This window comes from Camarhynchus parvulus, chromosome 4, assembly GCF_901933205.1.
Source record: "Camarhynchus parvulus chromosome 4, STF_HiC, whole genome shotgun sequence".
NCBI classification, from domain to species: Eukaryota; Metazoa; Chordata; class Aves; order Passeriformes; family Thraupidae; genus Camarhynchus; species Camarhynchus parvulus.
The window spans coordinates 45,349,007-45,370,189 of NC_044574.1; the positions used below are offsets into that span (position 1 = coordinate 45,349,007).

At 38.4% G+C, this 21,183-nt stretch overlaps 1 protein-coding gene across 1 annotated transcript in view; it reads right to left on the reverse strand.

The window, feature by feature from the left end:
• Window positions 1-20,316, reverse strand: part of TACR3 (tachykinin receptor 3) — a 36,222-nt gene extending 15,906 nt beyond the window's left edge. The window contains exons 1-3 of the mRNA XM_030947862.1: window positions 19,555-20,316; window positions 6,589-6,777; window positions 4,715-4,865 (exon numbers count right to left, since the gene is read on the reverse strand). Of these exons, the coding sequence (XP_030803722.1) occupies window positions 4,715-4,865; window positions 6,589-6,777; window positions 19,555-20,030 (816 nt within the window). The 5' untranslated portion in view covers window positions 20,031-20,316. The remainder of the gene's footprint in view (window positions 1-4,714; window positions 4,866-6,588; window positions 6,778-19,554) is intronic.
• Window positions 20,317-21,183: the final 867 nt, after the last annotated feature.

The window sequence follows — 21,183 nt, forward strand, 5'->3', positions numbered from 1 at the left end:
CAAGACTGGGCTTTCCCTTGAAATCTGTAGTACAAATTTGTGTAGAGTAGTTGACTGCAGAGGGAGATTTAATTGAATTTAGGATAATCAAGTTATATTTACTTTCTGCTGCATTAAACTTCTATTCCCTATGTCATTTTGAAAATGGCGTATAAGTATAAGGTAGTGGAGATTGCAGTGCTGGGATAAGCCAGAAGATGGGTTGCTTAAATAACTAGTTTTAAATGACTGACTGAAGATTTTAAACATGTCTTTATGCAGTCCCATGAGGAAGCAATTACTTTCCAACCTTGAAGAAGTCTGAACAAATATGTAGGATAAAAGTGAGGTTTCAAGATGGTGTAGGAAGTCACATGCAAGACAAACCCTTAGACCCAGAGTATGAAAACATTTTGTTTCACAGGGCTAGATGCAAACTTTCATGAAAGGTTTTAAGAATGGAACAATATCTAACCCTAGTCTGTCTGTCTAGGCTTAGTGGTTGCTTGTTAACTAAAAGGATCTCTGATTTTAGAGTTAATTAATGGCTATCATCTGATCTGTGAGTTCATAGTGTAATATTTCATCACCTATTTATTTTGAATAAGCTTTATATTATGAGTAGAGTCTTGTTTTTTCAAATCTGTCAGTCCATAATTAATTCAGTATTTCAAGAGTTTTGATGCCGTACTGCGATGTTTTAGGCTTTGACTTCTTGGTTTTTCTTCCTTTTCTCTTTTTTCCTGCCTTTTCTCCACAATAAATTACTCCATAGAGAAACAATTAATCTTCTTTTTTTCTGGTCTGACCTGTTTGGCTACCTTTTAATGCCAGCAAAAGTATCATTATTTCTAACTAGTGCTTTTCTTTGTAAAGTGTGGTATAAAATACATATTAATGTGTTTTCATGTAATTTATTCATACGTGATGAAGGAAAAAGAAAAGGAAAACCTGCATTTTTAGGGGCACTGAAAGCGAGTGAGAAGTCACGAGTATTTTTATGGCTACACTGCTATGTAAAAACAGGAGCATAAAGACATAGCACAGTTCCTTCTGAATCAGACAGCTGCCCATCTATCCTATGGTTCTGTCTCAGAGGCAGTAGAAGGTGCTGTTTACCCCATGAACCTGGCAATTTTCCATCTTCTATTTTCCTGATACTGTCCCAGCACCCAGGATTGTATTAAAGAGGAGTGCATCTCTGATTCATCCTTTCAGTATCTATTTGGACATTAGGCTGAAATTTTGGACATCAGAAAGGATTTCTTCATTGAAAGGGTTGTCAGTCATTGGAAAAGGCTGCCCAGGGATATGGTGGAGTCACTACATCTGAAAGTGTTCAAGAAATGAATGGACATGGCACTTAGTGTTGTGGTCTGGTTGACAGTGGAGACCGGTCAGAGGTTGGACTCATTGATCTTGGATGTCTTTTCCAACCTTTTCCAACTCTATGATTTATGAATTTATTGCTGGTTAATTTTTCTAAAACCTTTATGAAATCTGTGAGATCATAAGCATCTGGCAGGAGAACCTCTCAGATGCCCTTTACTGACTTTTAAGTTACTCTTTCTTAAAGTGCTCTCTCTTCTACCAGCCTTGTGCTCCTCTCCTATTAGTTCTTGCATTTCAGGATTTGGTGACCAACAGTTCTTCAGTCACTTTATCCACTACCTTTATGTTTCTCTAAATGCTGACATCTTGTCCCTTGGCCTCCTCATCTCCAAACTAAAAAGTGCAGGCCATTTTAATCACTTCATAAGTCCTTTGATCATTTTTAGCTGCCCTTCCTTGGACTTTCTGTAAATCTATGAAAAGGAGGGGAAAGAAAAAAAGAACAAATCAGAGAAATATGTGTGAAGTGTTCATACAGGAGTCCTCACAGAGGCTGTGAGAAGCAAACATATGGGACTTTTTTTCTCATTTTATATTCAAAGTTGAGAAAAAGAAATATATTGAAACAATGAGTCTTTTAATCAATGTTCATTGCTAAAATAAATTGAGATGACACCTCAAGCTGTGTTAGGAGAAGCAGAAAATACAGAAGTATAAGTGTGGGAATGAAAATTACTGAAAAATATGCCTGGTGACATACTATCACAAAGTAACAGTCATAAGTAAAAGGAACAGTAAAGGAAATACAAAAGTTAAGGAGAGCATTTTCTGCTGCTCTGTATTCTTCCCATTGTGGCCAGGCAATAGCATCTTCTGATGAGATAAACGTTCTTTGTTCAGCAAACTGTTGTATCAGAATTGTACCTCTTGATAAAAACAATACTAACTGATTTTACTTGCAGTACATAATTATTCCCTCTTATGGTTTAAGTAAAGCTGAAAGAATGATTGGAACTTTTTAGATAGCAAAAGCAGGATGTGGAGACAACATCTGAGAGCAAGGATTTGCAGTGCATATAAAGAACATTTTGGCCTGGCAAATCTTATAGTAATATTATGAGACACTTGTACAAACTTGTTATGTGTGACACCATTGAGACTATAATTCCATATTATGAAAATCGGAATTTCAGGAGAATAGATGATGTTCAGCTGGACATTAGTCAGTCTCATGCCAGGAGCTTTAAGAAGAAGGGATAATGGCTGCAAAGTCCCCGCCTGGAGCAAATGTTCAGAAGTTCAAAAGACTGATACCAGGCAGATTTAAGTGGGACAGTCCCTGAGATATTTGAGCTGTGTGTCAAGAAAAAAAAAGGGTTTTGTAGTTTCATCCAGTCTGGAATTTCTAAATATTTGGTCTTTGATATTACCAATAGTAAGCACGACTTTGTGTTGTCCAGCCTACAGTGTGCAGTGTGAAATTCTTTGAATCCTTCATCCCTTAATGATGCTTTCAGGAGGATTCAGGAGTGTATTGCCCAATCATATATATGGAGGGATGAGACTATCTGTTGAACTACTAACAACTTTGTCAAGCTTCAAATGTTTTGCTGGCAAACATTGTTTCTTTTAAAGGTCTTGCATGAACTGTTCACTACCTTCTTAATATTAAATACCATTTCAAACAACCCTAATCAGACACCTTTGTGCTGTAACATTGCCTGATATGAAACATAGTCAGCTATTTTATATTTCTCCTTCATTATAAGTGCATAGATTTTCCATATGTCTTGATATCTATATACTAAATAGCAAGAGAAACAGATTATTTCTTTGCCTGGAAAAGGCAAAGCACTAGCTCTGTTATGAGAGGCAGGCCATTTATGAGAGGCAGGCTGAGTTATGGCTTTATTTGGATTCCAGTCTGTTAGTTCCTCTCCATGAATAACCAATTATGATTCATCTTTCCAAATACCAGTTATTTCATAAATCCTGTTGGAGAGCACAGCAGTGTAGCTAAAGTGCTGTCATGGAGCTCTAGCCATAAAGTCACTGATGCAGTTATAATATATCTGCACATAATTTAATTCCCTTGTTGCATGTCCTGAAGGTATGCATCTCTGTACTCTCACATTTAAAATCCTTTAATTAGGGATGCTTTTCCTTGTCTCTTGTATATATTTAGAATTCTAAACAGGTGCTGTTTTTAAAGTATTCAAGGGATTTAATTGGGCTCTCTGTTTCATATAGTAAAAGCCAGATTTGGTCTTCAGAGACCTCTAGTTTCTATGTCACAAGATGATTATTTTACTTAGTCATTATGATAACAGGTCCTGAAGTTCTGGCATGTCCTGGTTCTGCAATAATTTAATAACTTCCCTTCCACATTTGCTTTTGCAAGATGTGTCTGTTACAGAAAGTGATTTCTGCAGTGTCCTGAAAGAAATGAAAGTGTTCTCCAGAATTTGCAGGAGATCTCGTGTTCTCTGAGGACTCAATATGTCCCACTCTGCTGTTGCTGCAGCTCAGTAGCGTATGCCACTGTTCAAACATACTCACAGCATCAGGAAGCAAACTGAGCAACTGAAAATGTGTTCATCATTGTGAATTAGAAGTTTGTATTAGGGTACCATTTTTTCAAGTCTGAAAGGTTAAATACATTTTAGCATAAAAAATTGTGTCAGAAATAAAAATGTAGAAGGCTGCCTTACTACATAAGAAAAGTTAGGTTAAGAAAAAGAATGTTGTAGGAAAGAAACCTTCATTGTACAGCAACATTAGGAAAACTGAACTGGAGATAGTAAAATACTCAGTTCATAAGCAATCTCAAGTCTAGTTAGTTTAAGCAATACCTACAGTGAAAGGGATTGAAAGAAAATATCTGGGAAAACTTGTCTGCATTTCTCACAAAAAATTTGTTTAAAAATCTAATTTATTTATTGCAAGCTGATCGGTGCTTATCTCAAATATGCATAGACCTTAATCCCCTGAGAGCTACAGCAAGATTCACTTTTGTTTCAGTAGGATGAGAATCTTGCCTAACAAGAGCTAATGGTTTGCTAGCCCAGTGTTCAAAAGTCAGTATCTTAACTCTCTGAAGGCTAAACTTTTTTGCCTTAGCTTCCACATAGTAGACACAGTGTGTGCTGCTACATGTGGAGTAAGAAGTTTAAACCCAAATGTTTCCTTTATTTAATGACAAACATTAATGTTATGAAAAGAACAGCCAGTGAACAGAGAAGACAACTTGTCAAACTTAATCAAGTTTTGTATTGAAGCTGATCTCTTATTACTGCTATTTCAAGTGATTTGGTGTTTCTGAAAGAATTTACTGTGATATGTTGCAACACAATTGCAGATGATTTTAGAAGTATTCGCTTAGTGGGGTTTACTGGAACAGTACCTTTCTCTTAGCTTTGAGCTGCTCATGATATTTGTTGGATGTGTCGCCTGGTATTTCTCCTCCCCAGAGGGTAATTCCCACCATGGAATAAGTGATGCCCATGACAAGCAGTGGGAAGCAGTAGACCAGCACAATCACAATAACATGATACCTGCAATGAAAAGATATTAAGGTAGTAAGTGCCTTCAGAGGAGCTATACCAATGGAATGGGCTGCTACAAGTCAAGACTTCTATTTTAGCACAAAGCATGTTTTATATTAACTGGCTAGTCCTTGGTGTTTTCACTGTCTTTTTGAAAGTTGAATTGCACTGCAAATTTATGTACATTTTAATGCATGTGCTTTGTGGGGTGTCTAATGCTGAGCCTGCACTAGTATATTATAAGTGACTCTATAGTTATTGTGATTAGTGACTGCAGAATAAGGTGGGTTTGTCCATAACTGGCTGAGTTGATTTAATTGCACAGCCAAGTATCATGAGGGAAAGCTAGGCATTTGGAGCTCTAGTCTGGACCATAAATTAAAGAGGAAAATAAGTATTTTAGTGATATATTGATGCAAAAACCCTGATAAGAGTCCCTGATAAGATCACACACCGTTCTTCATATGGCAGATCTGTTGCACACAGACAACACAAATCTGCAGCCTGTGTGCAATGTAGTCACCACTGCTGATGTCAGCACTGGGAAAACAAGGATCATTTCTTTTGCCTCCTGCTAGTTCCTGGTTAAATGTCAACTTCAGATGAAATCCTAGTGAATGGTAAATGAAGGATCCCCAACTGTCACTGAGAGTGACCTTCCTGCCCTAAAGAGAAATGTCTGTGAATGGCTTCTAAAGTGGTAAAAATTATATGTGACTAGGACGTCTTTCACCTGCCTCAAAAAGAGCAAAAGGTCAAAATTGATTCCAGATAGTTACACAGACTTTCAGCCTTGAACACAATGTTTTTCTTAAATGTCAGTGTTGACATGAAAGAACAGATGCCTAAGTAGCCACTTATTCCTAATTCTACCAGAGGGACAAATAGGATATATTTAATTTAATTGACTGATATTATCACTTTCAGAAAGTGGAACCAGTTACAGGTTATCCAGTTTTCTCTTCTGGACTAATATATGACATAAGTAACAGAATGAAGTGGCAAAATCCAGCCCTCCCATGAAGAAATCTAGAGAAAAAAAACTGGTTAGGACCTTCTCATTCTCTACAATTACCTGAAAGGAGATTGTAGTGAAGTGGATGTTTGTCTCTTCTCCCTAGTTACAGGAGAAGAAATAGCTTCAGGCTGTACCAGGGAAGGTTTAGACTGAATATTAGGAAAATTTTATTCATGAGAAGGGTTCTCAAGCATTGGTACAGGCTGCCCAGAGAATCAATTGATTCACCATCCCTGGGTTTATTGAAAACCTGTAAATGTGGCACTCAGGAACATGGTCTAGTGGACTTGGTAGTATAGGGTCAGTGGTTGGACTTGATGACCTTAGAAGTCTTTTCCAACCTAAATGATTCTAAGGAAAGACTAGAAAGCCTTTTTTTCCTGGTTAGGATAAAGAGGAAGCTTGCTTTGAATTGCACGTTATGTTCCCAGTTCTGACCATCTCTGTCTGTATAGAAGTAGCAATCTTATGTGCAGCAATGACAGTAAAAGCGCAGCCCAGGAGGAAGCACACTCAGATGTGGAAGAGAATAAATTTGTTCTGTTTATCACACATAATGCTTTATCATCCTTAGGAAACTGGCTCTGCATGTCTCAGTGATCAAAGCTGTTAGTTATTCTGCATGTAGAGTATCTGCACAATGCCAGAGATTTTGCCAAGTCCATTGCAAGTCTCAACATCACCATGCACAAGTTTAAAAGAACAAAAGCTTACGTAAAATGCTGTTTTGGACCACCTGGCCATGCTACATAGCAGAGAGTTCTCCCAGGCATCACCTTGGTTATGGAGTATAGGCACTGGGGAAAGGCCAACAGGAATGCCAAAATCCATATGCTCCCAATGACCACCTTGGTAGCAGTTGCAGAGAGCCTAGGTTTCAAGGGATCAATAATGGCCATATATCTGTAAAAGAAAGCAAAAACCTCTGTGTAAGAACTCTTCAGAGATTCACATGTATCTAGAATCAGCCAAAGCTTAGGGTAAAAAAATGGAGATATTTGTCTTCCTGCAGTTTTGATGTCACTGTGCTCTTTGTGTGGTTCCGCTCCAATGAAGGCAGTGCTGAAAGGAGAAGCAGGTTTGTTGCATATTATTTTGCAGCCATGGGACACCCAGTTAATCATATGTATTATCAGTAGAGAAACTATTTTGAAAAAAGTTAGACCATTCTGTTACTGTACAGCCTGATGGAAAAGCAGAATGCAGCTGGATCCTCTGTTACTCTGCTAGGTCATATAACATTTATTTCTTATACAAAATTTTACAGCCAAGCTGTCAGGATTGTTAGTCATCTGTCCCAAAGCTACAGGAACCTGATAAGGCCACATGCATTTATTTCAGTAGAGAGACTGTCAGATTGTCTGCCAAAGATCACCAGAGCAACTGATTCATACCGAGAACTGAGAGAAGAGCCAGTTTAGAAACTGGTAAAAGCACTAAGGGAAATAGATGGATAAAGCAAGAAAACATCTCATTTGCCTTCAGAGTTCCCATGCTCCCAGGAAGGATAGCATTCTTTGTCCTGGCCCATAATTGTATTGGCAATTCAGGTATGCTGGTAACCTTAGAAGAACTTGCAAAAAAAGAATCAAAATGTTTAATTAATTACAATGTCAAAGTTTAGAAAAAAAAGTAATGAGAAAAAGCATCTAGACCGACAGTAATAGAAAAACAAGTCTTGTTTTCTGTTTTTAGTTCTCTGTTACAGATGCAAGGAATAAGTGAGACATAAAATTTGTATCAATCATTTTTTGATGAATATCTTGTGTTTGCTGCAATTGAAAGACATACTCATTTCAAGTAAATGGAGTCATATTTTAATTGTTACTGTACAGATCTAGGTTCTTGGCAGACTTGTCCAAGGTTTTTACGTATAGACATTAGCCATGAGACAATAACAATAATATTTATAAGATAATGTTCCTGATAAGAATTTGTGCAAGAATCTTTTGCATCCATATTTATGCGCTGTGGTACACAAATTTCACTCAAGATAGTCTTATTTTTTTGGAAATTTTATCTTTGACAGATGAGTAATTACAGAACAGATATTTGTTTTAGCAAAGCTAACTCTGTTTATAGTTAATTATAAAATATGTGATAAATCCAACATTGGTCATAATAGTGCTATGCCTTTTCTAGTAGACATAACTGCCCTAGTATCTTAAAACATCTAAGTGCTGTCAGAAACAGGGAGTGATCTAAAACAGCTTCAGTTCTGAATCATCTATTTCCATATCTGGAATTTCAAGCTTGTTAATTTTTTGTTTTTACTGCACTTTGATATTTTTTCTCTGTAGGGTAACAGTTAGTTCCCCTCTCTTTCACATGCCTTTTGGCTTTCTATTTCAGCTAAACTGGTGCATTTGGTATTACATAGTATGAAATAGTTTTGAGTCCTGGGTGTCTTCAGTTTCTTGAGAACAGCAGTTGTATTGTTGCCCTCTTCTACCTAGTTCCTTTCTCCTGTGAAGAGTAAGTACCACTTGGTAAAGTCAGGTTTGTAGTCATGAGCCCTGTCTTTCAAATTGAGCTGGCTTTTGTGTGGACTGCCAAGCACTGTCCAAATATTTCCAGGTCTTTACTTGTAGTAAGTGATAAGCTGTAAGCAAATAATAATTTTCACATGCTTCTGAGACTCTTAAGGCATCTCCTTCTAGCCTGGAATCATTCCTTCAAATTGCTACTTTTCTTCAGATTGCACATTGCTATTATTTAATGTGCTATTTCTATTACATTCCCATTATTCTTATTCCCAGTTATATTAATCTTACTCCCAATAGATACCAACAGCAGTTCTTGTTGCCTAAGATAAAATTGGGTTGTTTTATCTCCCTGTCTGCCCTTTAAAGACATGGATTGTTTGGGTGAAGTGACTCATACAGCTGTACTGATAGAACTTTTAACAACTGGCTGTCTGAGTAAAAGAAGTCAAAGGCCAAGGATCAAATGAAAAGCATGCTGTTTATCTTTAGAGTTCAAATTTGAATGATAAGACAACAGCCTAGCTATTGCACAAGATTGATTACAAATATGTAGCAGGTAGTCATTCTAACAAGCAAAACGGAAAGGAAATAGGGGAACTTTGACTATTCCCTCAATAGTAGCTTTGTGGTGGATAAATTTAGTGGAGAGTATTGACAACTATGTTACAGAGCCTTTGATAACAAATCTAAGTTATTCTACTTTGCCGGTACACTAACAATTACAGTGTGTTCTCTAAGTGTAAGTTCTCTAAATGGCTTTTCTTAGAAACAAAATTGCTTCATTAACATAGTGAGATATTGCTTTATAACTGCAATTATTACATTCACTCAGATTTGTCATATGTGTTTGGTAGCATTTTCTTAGGGAAACCATCATTGCCACAAGTAATTAAAGTAGAAAATGTGAAATGAACCTTCATTGAAAGTCAAGAACTACCTCCACATTTGAACAGAATCTGGATGTTATCTCTGTAGCCAAAAGAAGCCTTGAAAAGAACAGAGTTCTTCCTGCACTGTTAGCTGTAATTTGCAAAGGAGGCACACATGCTCCTGCTTAACATTTACAGCAAACAAAATCATATCTTGCCATTACAGGTATCTAAGGGTAGTTTGTCTGTCCCTTAAGACTCAATCTGAAGTAGCGGTCACTAAATTTTCGGTTTGCTCTCGCTTTTGATCTCTCTCCATTCATCAAGGGTGTTTCCCGCAGGAATGAAAGCTCCTGCTAGCACAGGCTAGAGGTTCCATGCTTAGGTGTTGCTCAGAAAATCAGTGAGGTAAGTAGGCTAAGATAACGGGTATGTATGATGAGCATATTGCCCCTGAACATTACAATTCCCCATGGCTGACTACTGTCATATTTCATGGTGTAGCTCTGTCATTATGGCTAATTTTTTTGCTCTGTATGATATCCTTACATATATTAAGGATGGAAAAATGCCAGTTACAAGGGGGAAGAGTAGACATACTGTCTGAATTGTGCAGTGAATGGTGCTGAACATGGTGTAGAAATAAATGTTTGAATAGGCCAAAAGTGAAAGGGAGAATGATGAGATATATAGGATCTAGCAAAAGAACTGAGACTACGGAGCAGTTTGTGGCATGAAAAAAATAGAAATGAAAAGAGAAAAATGAGAAACTAGTAGGAGAAGCCAAGAAAGGAGAATTGTAGAATAACAGCATATAGAAATTGTGTTGAGAGAGGAGAGAATAAGAAAGGAAACTGGGGGTCATGTAAGAGCAAAAGACATGACAGAAATCAGCCGTAGCATAGCAGAGATTCCAAGGTAAGTACATGTGGTATAAACCCAGAACATTTTGGCAGTGTGGCTTGGTGGCAAGCCCTTCTGCCTCTGCAGGTGTATGGGAGAGAGCTCCCAGAGAGTTTTTCTCTCTGTAATCAGCCAACCATAAACAACATGTGAGGGGAACAGCAGAACTTCTTGGGTGCTCCAATGTCATCTGTCTTACAGATGTTCTGCTACTCCACAGTTCCTTCCAGTGGTCTGAGCTTCTTCATTGAGTTACAGAATAAGCTGAGTTGGAAGCGACTCATGAGAGTCATTGAGTCCAACTCCTGACCCTGCACAGGACCTGTGCCTGAGAGCATTATCCAGCTGAGACGGCCTGTGCTGTGCCCACTTCCCTGGGGAGCCTGTTCCAGTGCCCAAGCGCCCTCACAGTGAAGAACCTTTTCCTGATACCTGACCTAAACCTCCCCTGACTCAGCTTCATGTTGTTCCTCCAGGTCCTGTCACTGGTCAGGAGTGTGAAGAAATCACTGCCTGTCCTTCTGCTTTCCCTTGTGAGGATGCTAAAGACTGCAGTGAGGTCTTTCCTCAGTTTCCTCCTCTCTAGGCTGAGCAATCCAAGTGACCTCAGCCACTCCTCATAAGGCTTCCCCTCCAGACTCTTCACCAGCCTTGTGGTCCTCCTCTAGATGCTCTCTAGATAGATTAATGCCTTTATGTTATAGTGCCCAAAATTATGCAGTTGTTCTGAAGCCAGTGACAAATGGGCTTGCCCTCATAGGTTCACCATGTTCTGTGACATTCATACACAGACCTTGTACCTCTCTACACCTCCTCTCCAGGGACAGTAAAAGATGGTAGGCATTTGAGCTGAAGAAGGATTTCTAATGGCTACAAGCAGCTGAAGCCTTGTTACACCACTGAAAAGCATTCTGGAGCCACACAGACATTTTTTCAGTGGGGTGCTGTGACAATTTGCTTTGCAGTCTTTGGACAGTTACTATTCAGTCTGTCACCAGGCTTGAAAAGTGATTCCCTGCTGAATAAAGGACTCTGAACTCCCACTGAGGTGGTTTGTTTTAAAGATGGGCCTTGTAATGATTTCTCACTCCAGTGGGAGCTGCTGATAGTGCCACAGATAGCTTATTCTACCCAACAAAGCAGGGATGTAAAATATACATCGCTGAAAGGAATGAACTCATTGTACTCATTTATCACAACAAGCAAAAATTATTGTTACCCCACCCAACAAAACATTCATGCTTGGAAAATAATTATAAGATGGAATATGCAAATTTAGAAATGCAGGGATGGAAATATGTGCAGGTAGAGTTCAAGCCAGCACTTCCAAGAATGTGGATTGCTCAGCAACTGCACCATGTTCTTCTGCGTATGATTCCAAAGCATTTTAGGTAGCACTTTAGTTTCATATCAACATCATTAGCACATGATTTTTTTTTTGTGGCGATATGACATCCCACTATCACTTTTCTTACAGCTTTATCTTGTCTTAATCTTTGTCCCTAATTGATTACTACTGAAGTCAGCAAGAGTCTTTCCACTGAGCTTAATGAGAAATTATTCAGGCTGTATGATAAAATGGCTGGTGCATCATGGTGTACTTGCTGCTGCACTCTTTTCGTAGCTGCTGGGGTCAGAACAGATCCAGTTCCCTTCTGAACTGCCCTGTTTGTCTACAGTCTACAATTTAGACTCTTCTTTTCTTGTGTCTTGGGTTCACCAAATCAAGAAAATCTGTTTTCTCTGAAACAAAAATAGAGACAGACTTCTTTTGAATAATGTTGATAAACTCTTTAAGCCAGTAGTTTTAATGGCAGCATAATCATGTATCTCTCTTACAGTTTTCAAGTAACATGTGCCAAATAGCTGCTAAATACTATAAAAGCTTGAGAAGTTTGTGTATTATGGTCCCAACAATAGAAAGGATAAAAAAATAAACCTAATTTGTCTTTTTGTAAAATAGCACAGACTGGCCAATACAGCCAGGAAGACCTTTCGTCTTTAACACATCATTTAGACAATTGTGGCAAAAATACACAAGATGTTATTAAAACAAAATGATGTTCAAAATTGGATCCTACAAATGCCCATTTGGAGACCCAGCTGGAAGTCTTTAATCATCTTAACTGATTTGTTTCACCTGTTTACAATGTGTTTATAAATTCACATAGAGCAAAGTGTAATCATCCCAGATTGTAACAGGAAATAGGAACTTGACAAAGGAAGAGACTGAGAGAAAAATCATAATGCTTGCATGTAAGTGACTTGTCAACAGGAGACAGCAAGCATGCTTCTTTCATGAATACACAGAGCCTGTTACTCCCTCAAGACAGAAGCTGATCTTGGGACTTTCTATTTAGAATCAATTGGTATTTAAAAAAATTTAAGGAAATTGCTGTGATTCCCTGCCCTTGTTTAGATCATTGCTGTGGAAAATCTTCCAAAATATAAGCTATATAGAGTAGACTAAAGGTGATGGAATGAACTGAGATTTTATAGGCATTTTTGTATGATGAAAACCAAATCTTTTACTTTTGTATTTTTTAATCTCTATATGCTACCTACTAGAGCAAGGCTCCTTCTTTTTTGTGTGTGACTGGTTTGTATTCATTTATTTAGTCTGACTTTCTCTGCAGGAAGAGTGGCTGTGGGCATTTCTGTAGGACTATAACTGACTGTTGAGAAAGACTGGTTTTGGTGCCCTGAAGGGTCTGTTGTGCAGTGTTCACTTTAAAGCTAATGCCATAAAGGAGGTGGGTTGACAACATGACAGATAAACACATGGTACATTTGAGATATCAGTGGGCAATATCCCAGGAGTATAATTTGGCCTTGATTTACCCAGAGGAATGGGTGTTGCTCTGGGTGAATGACTATTTGTGCTTTGAGCAGGAGGAAGCACTGAAGTTTTTCTGAAATCAGGAGTAGCTTCCAATGCCTTGCTTACAAGCACCTCTTAACTAAAACCTAAAACCAGTATTATTGTGAAAGTTTTCAGGATGGTTGAGCTCTCATAAACAGTACATTCTACTTGAGGAGGATCTGGTAACTGACAATGGGCTAGATTTTTATGAGTATGTAATTGATTTTATGCAATGTATTCTATACCTATGAATATTGGTAGAAAAGCCTGTCTCATAAAATGATAGACTAACTTCCCCTGACAGAAATGTTTCTGTTTCTCTTTTTCTTTTAATATCATCTATGTAGGCTATTGAGGACCAGTATCAGTGCAAGGTCTGTAGAAACAGCTCCAACTGCATAACCACTGTTAGTGTCTACATTTCTGCCACTGTCATCTAGATGGCTTCCTTCTTGTTTCTGCAGTTATCTTGAAATAATTTTATTTTAGGGAAACACAGGCGTGTGAATGATACAGCTTTATTTCCTGGTTGGTAAATTAGTCAGAAAAACATGCATTTAGGCAATAATATTTAAGAAAATCAACAAATAAAACAAACTACTCTCCCCCAAAAATTCATCACCCCAACCCTTGACTAACTTTTAAAAGTACCACAGACTACATTGCATGGTAAACCACAGAGCATATTTTAATAGTTTTCATTAAATTATAAATAAGAGTATGTATTTAAGGCTAAGACTCTGTCTAAAATGAACTTCTCGTTTGAGCATAAGGTTAAAACTTAACTGGATATTTCCTCTCTGGAACAAGAATTCTGAGGGCTTGTTCCTGTTGTAAATGTTGCTTTTATTTCTCAAGATATTGGTGTATCAACCTCTTTTTTTACAGCACCTTTTGAAAGCAGCTTGTTAAATAGCATATTTACTCAGTACAAAACAAAAAGTGTTATGCCTGTATTTTTTTCCAGACTGCCCCAGTATGTTTTTAATAATGTAACTCTGACATGAATTTTGACCAAAACTGCAAAAAAGTCCTGTCTTTTTGCCCAATCACTATGAAATTGTACCATTGCAAGAAAAGGTTTGTTTTTCCTAGACCTCTGCATGCTGAATCCTGTTGCCATTGCTTCAAAGTGTTCTGCAGAAACTATCTCACCTCTTTACTAAGAGATAAAGAGAATTGTCAAGTCCAAAAAAATATTTTTAGACCCCCGGGTGATAGAGAGTCCTTTGTGTTTAATCTCTTGATATTTGAACCCTTAATGCCCTCCTATTGAACTTTCTCTCCAGTTCTGAGAATTTGTAGTTTTCAGAGGGCAGCCTAGATACTGGAACCCACAAATAAGATGTGCTTCATTTTCAAATACTCTTTGAGGAAGACAGAGAAATGGGGAAGGGATTTCCTCTTTGACTTCTATAGTTTGACTGGCAAAGTAAGAATAAAAATAATAGTGATAATTTCTAAAGCATATCTTGTATTTTTTGCCCTTTGTAATGTGCGGTGACCAAGGCTAATTCCTGAAGTTGTGATTTTGAAGTCATCCATCAGTTTGAAAAAACATTGTGTTGCACTTTAGTATGATAGTAGGGATATGGCAGATAGTTTTTTCTGTAGTTATGTGGCACCAGAGGCTTTAGGAAAAGCCAGCTAACCGTAAAGTGGCATCTTATGGAAAACGATAGAAGCACTATCAATTTCTTATGGTGAAAATATTCTCAGGTATGAGTGGGAGGTCTCTAGCCTGTGAAGCACAAGACACCTGAAAAAACCTCCATCTCATTTTTTGTTGTTCTGATGCTCATCTCTCTCTCTCACAAGTCTTCAGTGCAAATTCTCACTTCTTTTTAAATTACAACCATTTATTTTGAGACATCTAAATCTGAGGGATCAGGAATGAGAGAGGGGCCAAAGGTTGCAGTTCTGTTTGAGCAGAGCTCTGTGCCAGGTTTCCTTCTGTCACTGCTTCAGCCTCCTCCATTCATCAGTGAGCCAAGCACAAAACATTTGGTGCCAAGCTCATGTTGAAGGATGCAAATACCAACAGATCTTCTTGATGTGCATCTCCTGCTGACACTGCTGCCATATAATCACAACACAGGGTCATGCCCTGTGCACTCTGTGTCTTAAACTGCCAGAAATGTTTGAGATCATTTTTATACATACACATTTCCCGTACTTTATTATTTCTGAGCACACAAGGCAGGTAACATATTTAATAACAGTCAGATAACAGATGGTTTGGAAGGAATATCAGTTTAAAATGCTTATGGTGCATGAAGGCCTTGAGCAATTTGTCCCAGGAATGGGAAATCAGGCAGAGTGTGATACCAAAATGTATTCTACTGGAAAGATAAGACATTTTTGTGCCAACTGCCTACTTCAGAATTTCAGTAACATTATTATGGGGCATGTGGTACTATTTTGTGACAATAATAACTGCTCTTACAGAATATATCTGGAGAGATTGAAAAGCCTAAGTGATATTTTGAGGATGTGAGTGTGTATATATGATGAGTTTGGGTTTTATTTTATGAGGTGAATCCTGTGTTTGTCTCATGTCCATCTTCTGTTACAAGCTTGTATCATTACTTTTGCTGAAGTCTGAGTATATAGAGGGATTATTAACAGCCATCAGTAACTGAAAAATGTCACAGGAAAAAAAAGAAAACTGACACAGTATATGTGTGCTTCTGTAGATATATTAAAAGTGAGAAAATAAAATGGGAAAGTAGAATGACAGGTATTGAATAAGGACATACATATGCTTGCTAGAAACTGGGTAATACTAAGGTTCATAAAAAAGAGAGAAGACTGTGCACGAGGAGAAATAAAATTGAATATTAAATATAAAGTTAAATAAAATGAAACAAATGTTTTTTGCCTTCAAAGACCAAAAACTTCAGGCATACTAGAAAGAAAATAAATGGTAAGATATGAATAGGATCAGCAACTACTCACCATTGCTATTAGAATACTTTTAAGTCATGAGGAGTTGCTTTTACAAAGAGTTAAATTAATTGACATCTGAAAATCATTATGGAATTGCAGAGAGAAAAGTAACTGAGAAAGTAATACAGTAAACGTGCTAAAACCAGGGGGAAATGCATAGTACTAAGTGCTCTGCTGAAGACATGTTATTTTGTGCTATATTGCTGCATCCCCAAACTTCCACTGTAATCATCAAGCATCTGCAGAGAATTTTTAGGCCTACACACAAAGCAGGTTGTATAACAAAGCAATCTCGGGACTCAAAAGTAATTGCTGGCATACCTGAGCCACCTTCTTTGCATGCTAAGATCTCGTAGGAAAGGACAGCAGATCTTCAGAACTAGGTGGCCTAAATTCTGCATAATTTACTGTCATTAGTATGTCCAAAAACTGTACTGCAGTCACACACTGTATTGCCATGATCACAGATGGAGTTTAGGATCATGGACGGACCCTTTAGGATCCTGCACTGGTGAGTGACAAGGGCATATTGCCTCCAGAATTATCTCCTATTCAGTTTATCTTGGACTATTTACCGGTTTATCCCCATAACATAGCTAAAGGAACTGTTGCACTGGAAGCAATGGAACTGTGCAGTGTGAGCTACAGAAGAATGCAGGAATGAATGCCCATGAAGCAGCACAGCGTAAAATCCCTGCTGCTTCTGGTGCCTGAAACAACTTGGTTTGAGCTACCTGTGCCATCTCTGCAGTAGACTGCAAACAGCCTGCTGGAAAAGAAGGAGAAAGCAGGGGAAAAAACCCTCTAGGAAGGGATGGTCAGAAGCATGAATAAAGCCACATGAATTTGAGTTTGTGTTCAAGGACCAGGATATTCAGTCTTGAGTCTTGGATACTTGAATCCTCAGCTCCAAATGCAGCTCACCCCCACTGCAGGAAGTGCATAGTTCACAAAACTCTGTGTCAGCCCAGTAATCTCACAATTCACAGATCTTAGAATGTCCTACAGAAGCAGATGTGAAAGGAAACATGTACTGCCCATGATCTCTGCTCAGTGATGTCCAGGTTCACAGTCACACATTTACACTCTGTGAACATTTGGATGCTCTAAAGCAACCAGTGGAGCACATCACACCATACATTTTAGTGAGTTACAACCCATGACCTTTAGTATTTTGGGATGGTAACAATTTCTAAAGGAAAATCATCTGATCCCATAATTTCAGTTCCCTTAGCAGCTTTATCCTGATTTGCCACTTTTGTTGTTTTAATTTTTTTAAATTAAAAGAATGTGTAAGGTTGAGTTTACTGGGTTAAAATGGCTGAACTTTTATGAAAGGCAAATGGGAACCAAAGTTTTAAAAGGCATCCACCCAGCAGATCTTTGCCCTGGAATAGGGCAGTCTGTACATCCAAGGACTTTCCTTGGAATCTGTTTTGACCCTTAGGTTTCCTCAGCTTGGCAGAATTGCTTTGCAGAGGTAGCCAGGGAATGTTTAAAGGCACTGAATGCATCAGGTGTGATTTGGTATAAAAGGAAAAGGAATAGCAGTGAGAATAGAGAAGGAGGGATAGACTGCTCTTCTGTTTGTTTTATATGATGCTGCTTGGTACTACAGAGGGTTCACCTAAACACAGCCATGCCATTGTTCATTGGCAAGATTTTCATTTGCCTTTGGAGGCAGGTGAACTTGGAGGATGTGATGGGATGCAAATAGTGATTTCTTCAGGGGATTTTTTGATAAGAACTAGATCAGAGTGAATAACAGTAGCTATTTACTCACCTCTGAGCACCAACATTTTGCACTGCTATCCCAAGGAAAACATTTCCAATAGATCTATCTGTCCATTGCACTTCAGTCAGCGTGGAGCAGAGCTATTTTCTCTCACTCTGGAAATGCATTTGGATTCCTAAGGAACTGTATTAATTTTTGTTCCAAATTTCCTAGCATAAATTTAGGAACTGCCAAAGTAGTAAGTACTACATCTCTGTGGATAATTTTGTTAGGAATAATTAAATAAAACATTACTCAGAGCATTCCTGTAACTGCTCAACTAATGACTTGATGAGCTGCAGCAGTAACTATTCAATATGCAGCTCTAACTGGTAAATACTTCAACTAAAGCCCTTTTATGATTCTGAAAACCTCACACTAGATGAGAATCTTAAGCAAAACTCAAAAAGGCGATGAAAGAAATCTTTGCCTGGTCAAAGGCAGTAGCACTGGTGTTACACAATCTTCTCAATTTTTAATAGGTATTAACATTTGAGAAGATACATCACTAGCAGGAGGAAAGTGTACTGATTTCCTCATGTCTTCTCCCATCCTCAGAGCAGAAAAGTACAAGAGTTGTCAAGAATCTAATTTGCTCTTTCCTTTCTAGCTTTACAGAACCGAAATGCATTTAGCTGAGAATGCCCCTGAAAATTTTCTATTAGTATGGCAAACAAAAAAGTATTATTATGAACTTGTCCACAAGCACAAAAGGCACAACAATGTTTCCCAATCTTTGTGCCTGGAAATGAGAAATAACATTTCAGAAAGTGGGTTGAACCTTATAAAACCTTAACTACCATCACTTGGAAATACTGCGGTTCTGATAAGTTAATTCAGAAAATATATATAATGTGATTGGAATATGTAGGAGTTTAGTGGATAATCTCAGTGGATTGCTAAGAGGAGTAAAAGACGTGAAATACAAATCAATCTGTTTTTCCAAAAGAAACCCAAAAAACAAAAAACCCAGTAAGTTATCTCTCCACCACAGGAAATGTGAAAACAATAATAAAGAAAGAAACATTTCCCAGGGGAAACTCAGAGCACTCTCTGAGAAACAGAGTCCATCAATGCATCTGTGTAGGAAACTGGCAACTACATTTTCCTTTTGCTGTATGGACATTACAACTGTCTTATTCCATTATTGTCAGGACTACAAAGGTAAAGTTTTTCCCTGACATTTTTTCTTTGAGAGTCACAAAGCTTTCTTCTGCTTCAAGAAATCAGAAAAAACCAGAGCACTTTGAAACTCTGTTCTTACCAGACCTCTAGATACGCACAGATGGCAATGTAAATAGTCTCATTAGTTAAAATCAGCAGGAACAAAGCATCTCAGAGCTGACTGTGAGAAAAGCTATTAAAAACGGGATCTGAAGTGATTTCTGAAGAGGAGGCAAATGCCTCTGCCATCTGCAGAAATACAGAAAAGAGGGAAATTTGAAATCCTCTCCCTTTACACACAGACACTCTGCAACTCCTTATCAGTATATATTAGATGCCTGGCTGAGAGACAGACTGTTTTCACAGTGGGAAGCAAAACCCTGAGTTGCTGTTACAGAATAAGTATTGAAAGATGGAGCACAGCTGAAGTCAAACAGAGAGAGGAAATTTTGGTATAAAAGAAAGCAGAAAAATAAAAACAATGGAAGACTGAAGGAAAAACACCAGGAGAAAAAGTGTGTTAGGGAGAGATCCTAAAGAAGCAGAGAGGAGCACAATGAATGAACTATTGAAGTCTTTGCCTCCCATCACCGTGATTGTTATCTCTGCATTTTTATTTTGGCAGAGAATCTGATCTCAGTCTCTCACCCCTAAACTTTTCTCTTGTCTCACCTGTCCACAGCGATGGCTGTCATGGAGTAGATGCTGGCGAAGACAGCTGTGATTGGGAAGAAGTTGTGGAAGCGGCAGTAAGCCTCTCCAAAGTACCACTCGCTGTGCAGCGCGTAGATGAAGTTGATGAGAGTATTGAAAGCAGCCATGGAGGCATCAGAGAAAGCCAGATTCACCAGGAAGTAATTTGTCACCGTCCTCATGCGCTTGTGAGCCAGGATAATCCAGATGACAATAAGATTCCCAAAAACGGCCACTGCTACCACGCCACCGTAAGCCAGAGACCACAGGGCAATGCGCCAGGAAGGTTGCACGAACTGATTGGAGAAGTTGCCTGCTGAGGAGGCTACAGGGGCAGAAGCATTTGCAGCTGGTGCTTCCAGAGCCTGTCCCCAGGGATCACCTGCTTCAGCAAGGCTCACATTCCACCTGCTGCTCGTGCTCGTGTTCCACTTGGCTGTGGGGACTGAAGTCATCTTGGGTGTTTCTCTCCTCTCTTCCAGGAATGATGTTGCTCTCCTGCCTCCCTCTCCCAACCCCCCAAAATCCCCACCAACAGATAAGAAGAGGGAAGGAAGAGAAGGAGAAGTAAGGCAGCACAGCAGGTACTGGAAAGGAGAGCTCTGTCAGAAAAAATCTTTGGCCATGCTGTTCAAACTGTTAGAAATGCTCTAACAGACAGGTCAGGAGAGCTGCCTCGGAGTAGAACAGCATCCTGTTTCTCCTCTGTACAGCCTCTTGCTTTTGATTTTGCTTAAGGAGAAGGGGACTGGGAGCCAAGGCACATTTTATAGGCTTGTGAGTTCCCAGCGTCATGAAGGGAGTGGAGCGATAAGCTCCATCGGCTGGTAAGCTAACAGCTTCTTCCCTCTGCTCTCCCTCCCCTTGTATGTCATTCATTGCCAGCAGCAGGCACTTTCAGGAGCTGTGGAAAGCATCATAGGGAAAATGAATTCTCATCTCGTTTATGTTGAGAGATTTGTTTTATATTGTCTTTCTTTAAATTTCATTATTGTGCATGCCTTTTAAAATAGTCTATTTGCCCTGTGTTTGCAGGGCTAATCAGCTGGCTTAGTTGAAATTTCCAGGACTGAGGCTGCCTGTTTTATTAAAGCTCTTTCCAGATGAATTTATTCCAGATCAATTCAGACCTCCTTTTTTTCTGCTGTCTTTTTATTTAGTACACACTTTCCTTGAAACCCTTCTGTAACTTACACATTTAGAATAGTGACTCTTTCAGACAAACAAATACATTCTGCTGCTCTCTAATTTCACTTTTCATTCTGTAATATGTAATTGATGTAAAGAAATATTTATAAGCTATCTGCATGTTCAGCATTTACTGATTTTTATTGAAACAGTATGCAACCCTAAATATAGATCTCCCTAGTTATGGGCAAAATATTAGTGATTTGTTTTCTTTGTGTCTTTGGAAAAAAAAGTTCTTTTCCCTGATTTGCATGTATTTCATGCTTAGTACTATTATTATTTTAAGCAACCAATATTTTGATATGCAGTGGTTTCTGTAACAGTATAAAAGGGTAAATGAGGAAATTTAACATCCAATGTTTTCAAATCCAAAATCAGTTTTCTTGTTAATATGTTAACAACAGCTGGCATTAGGAATGC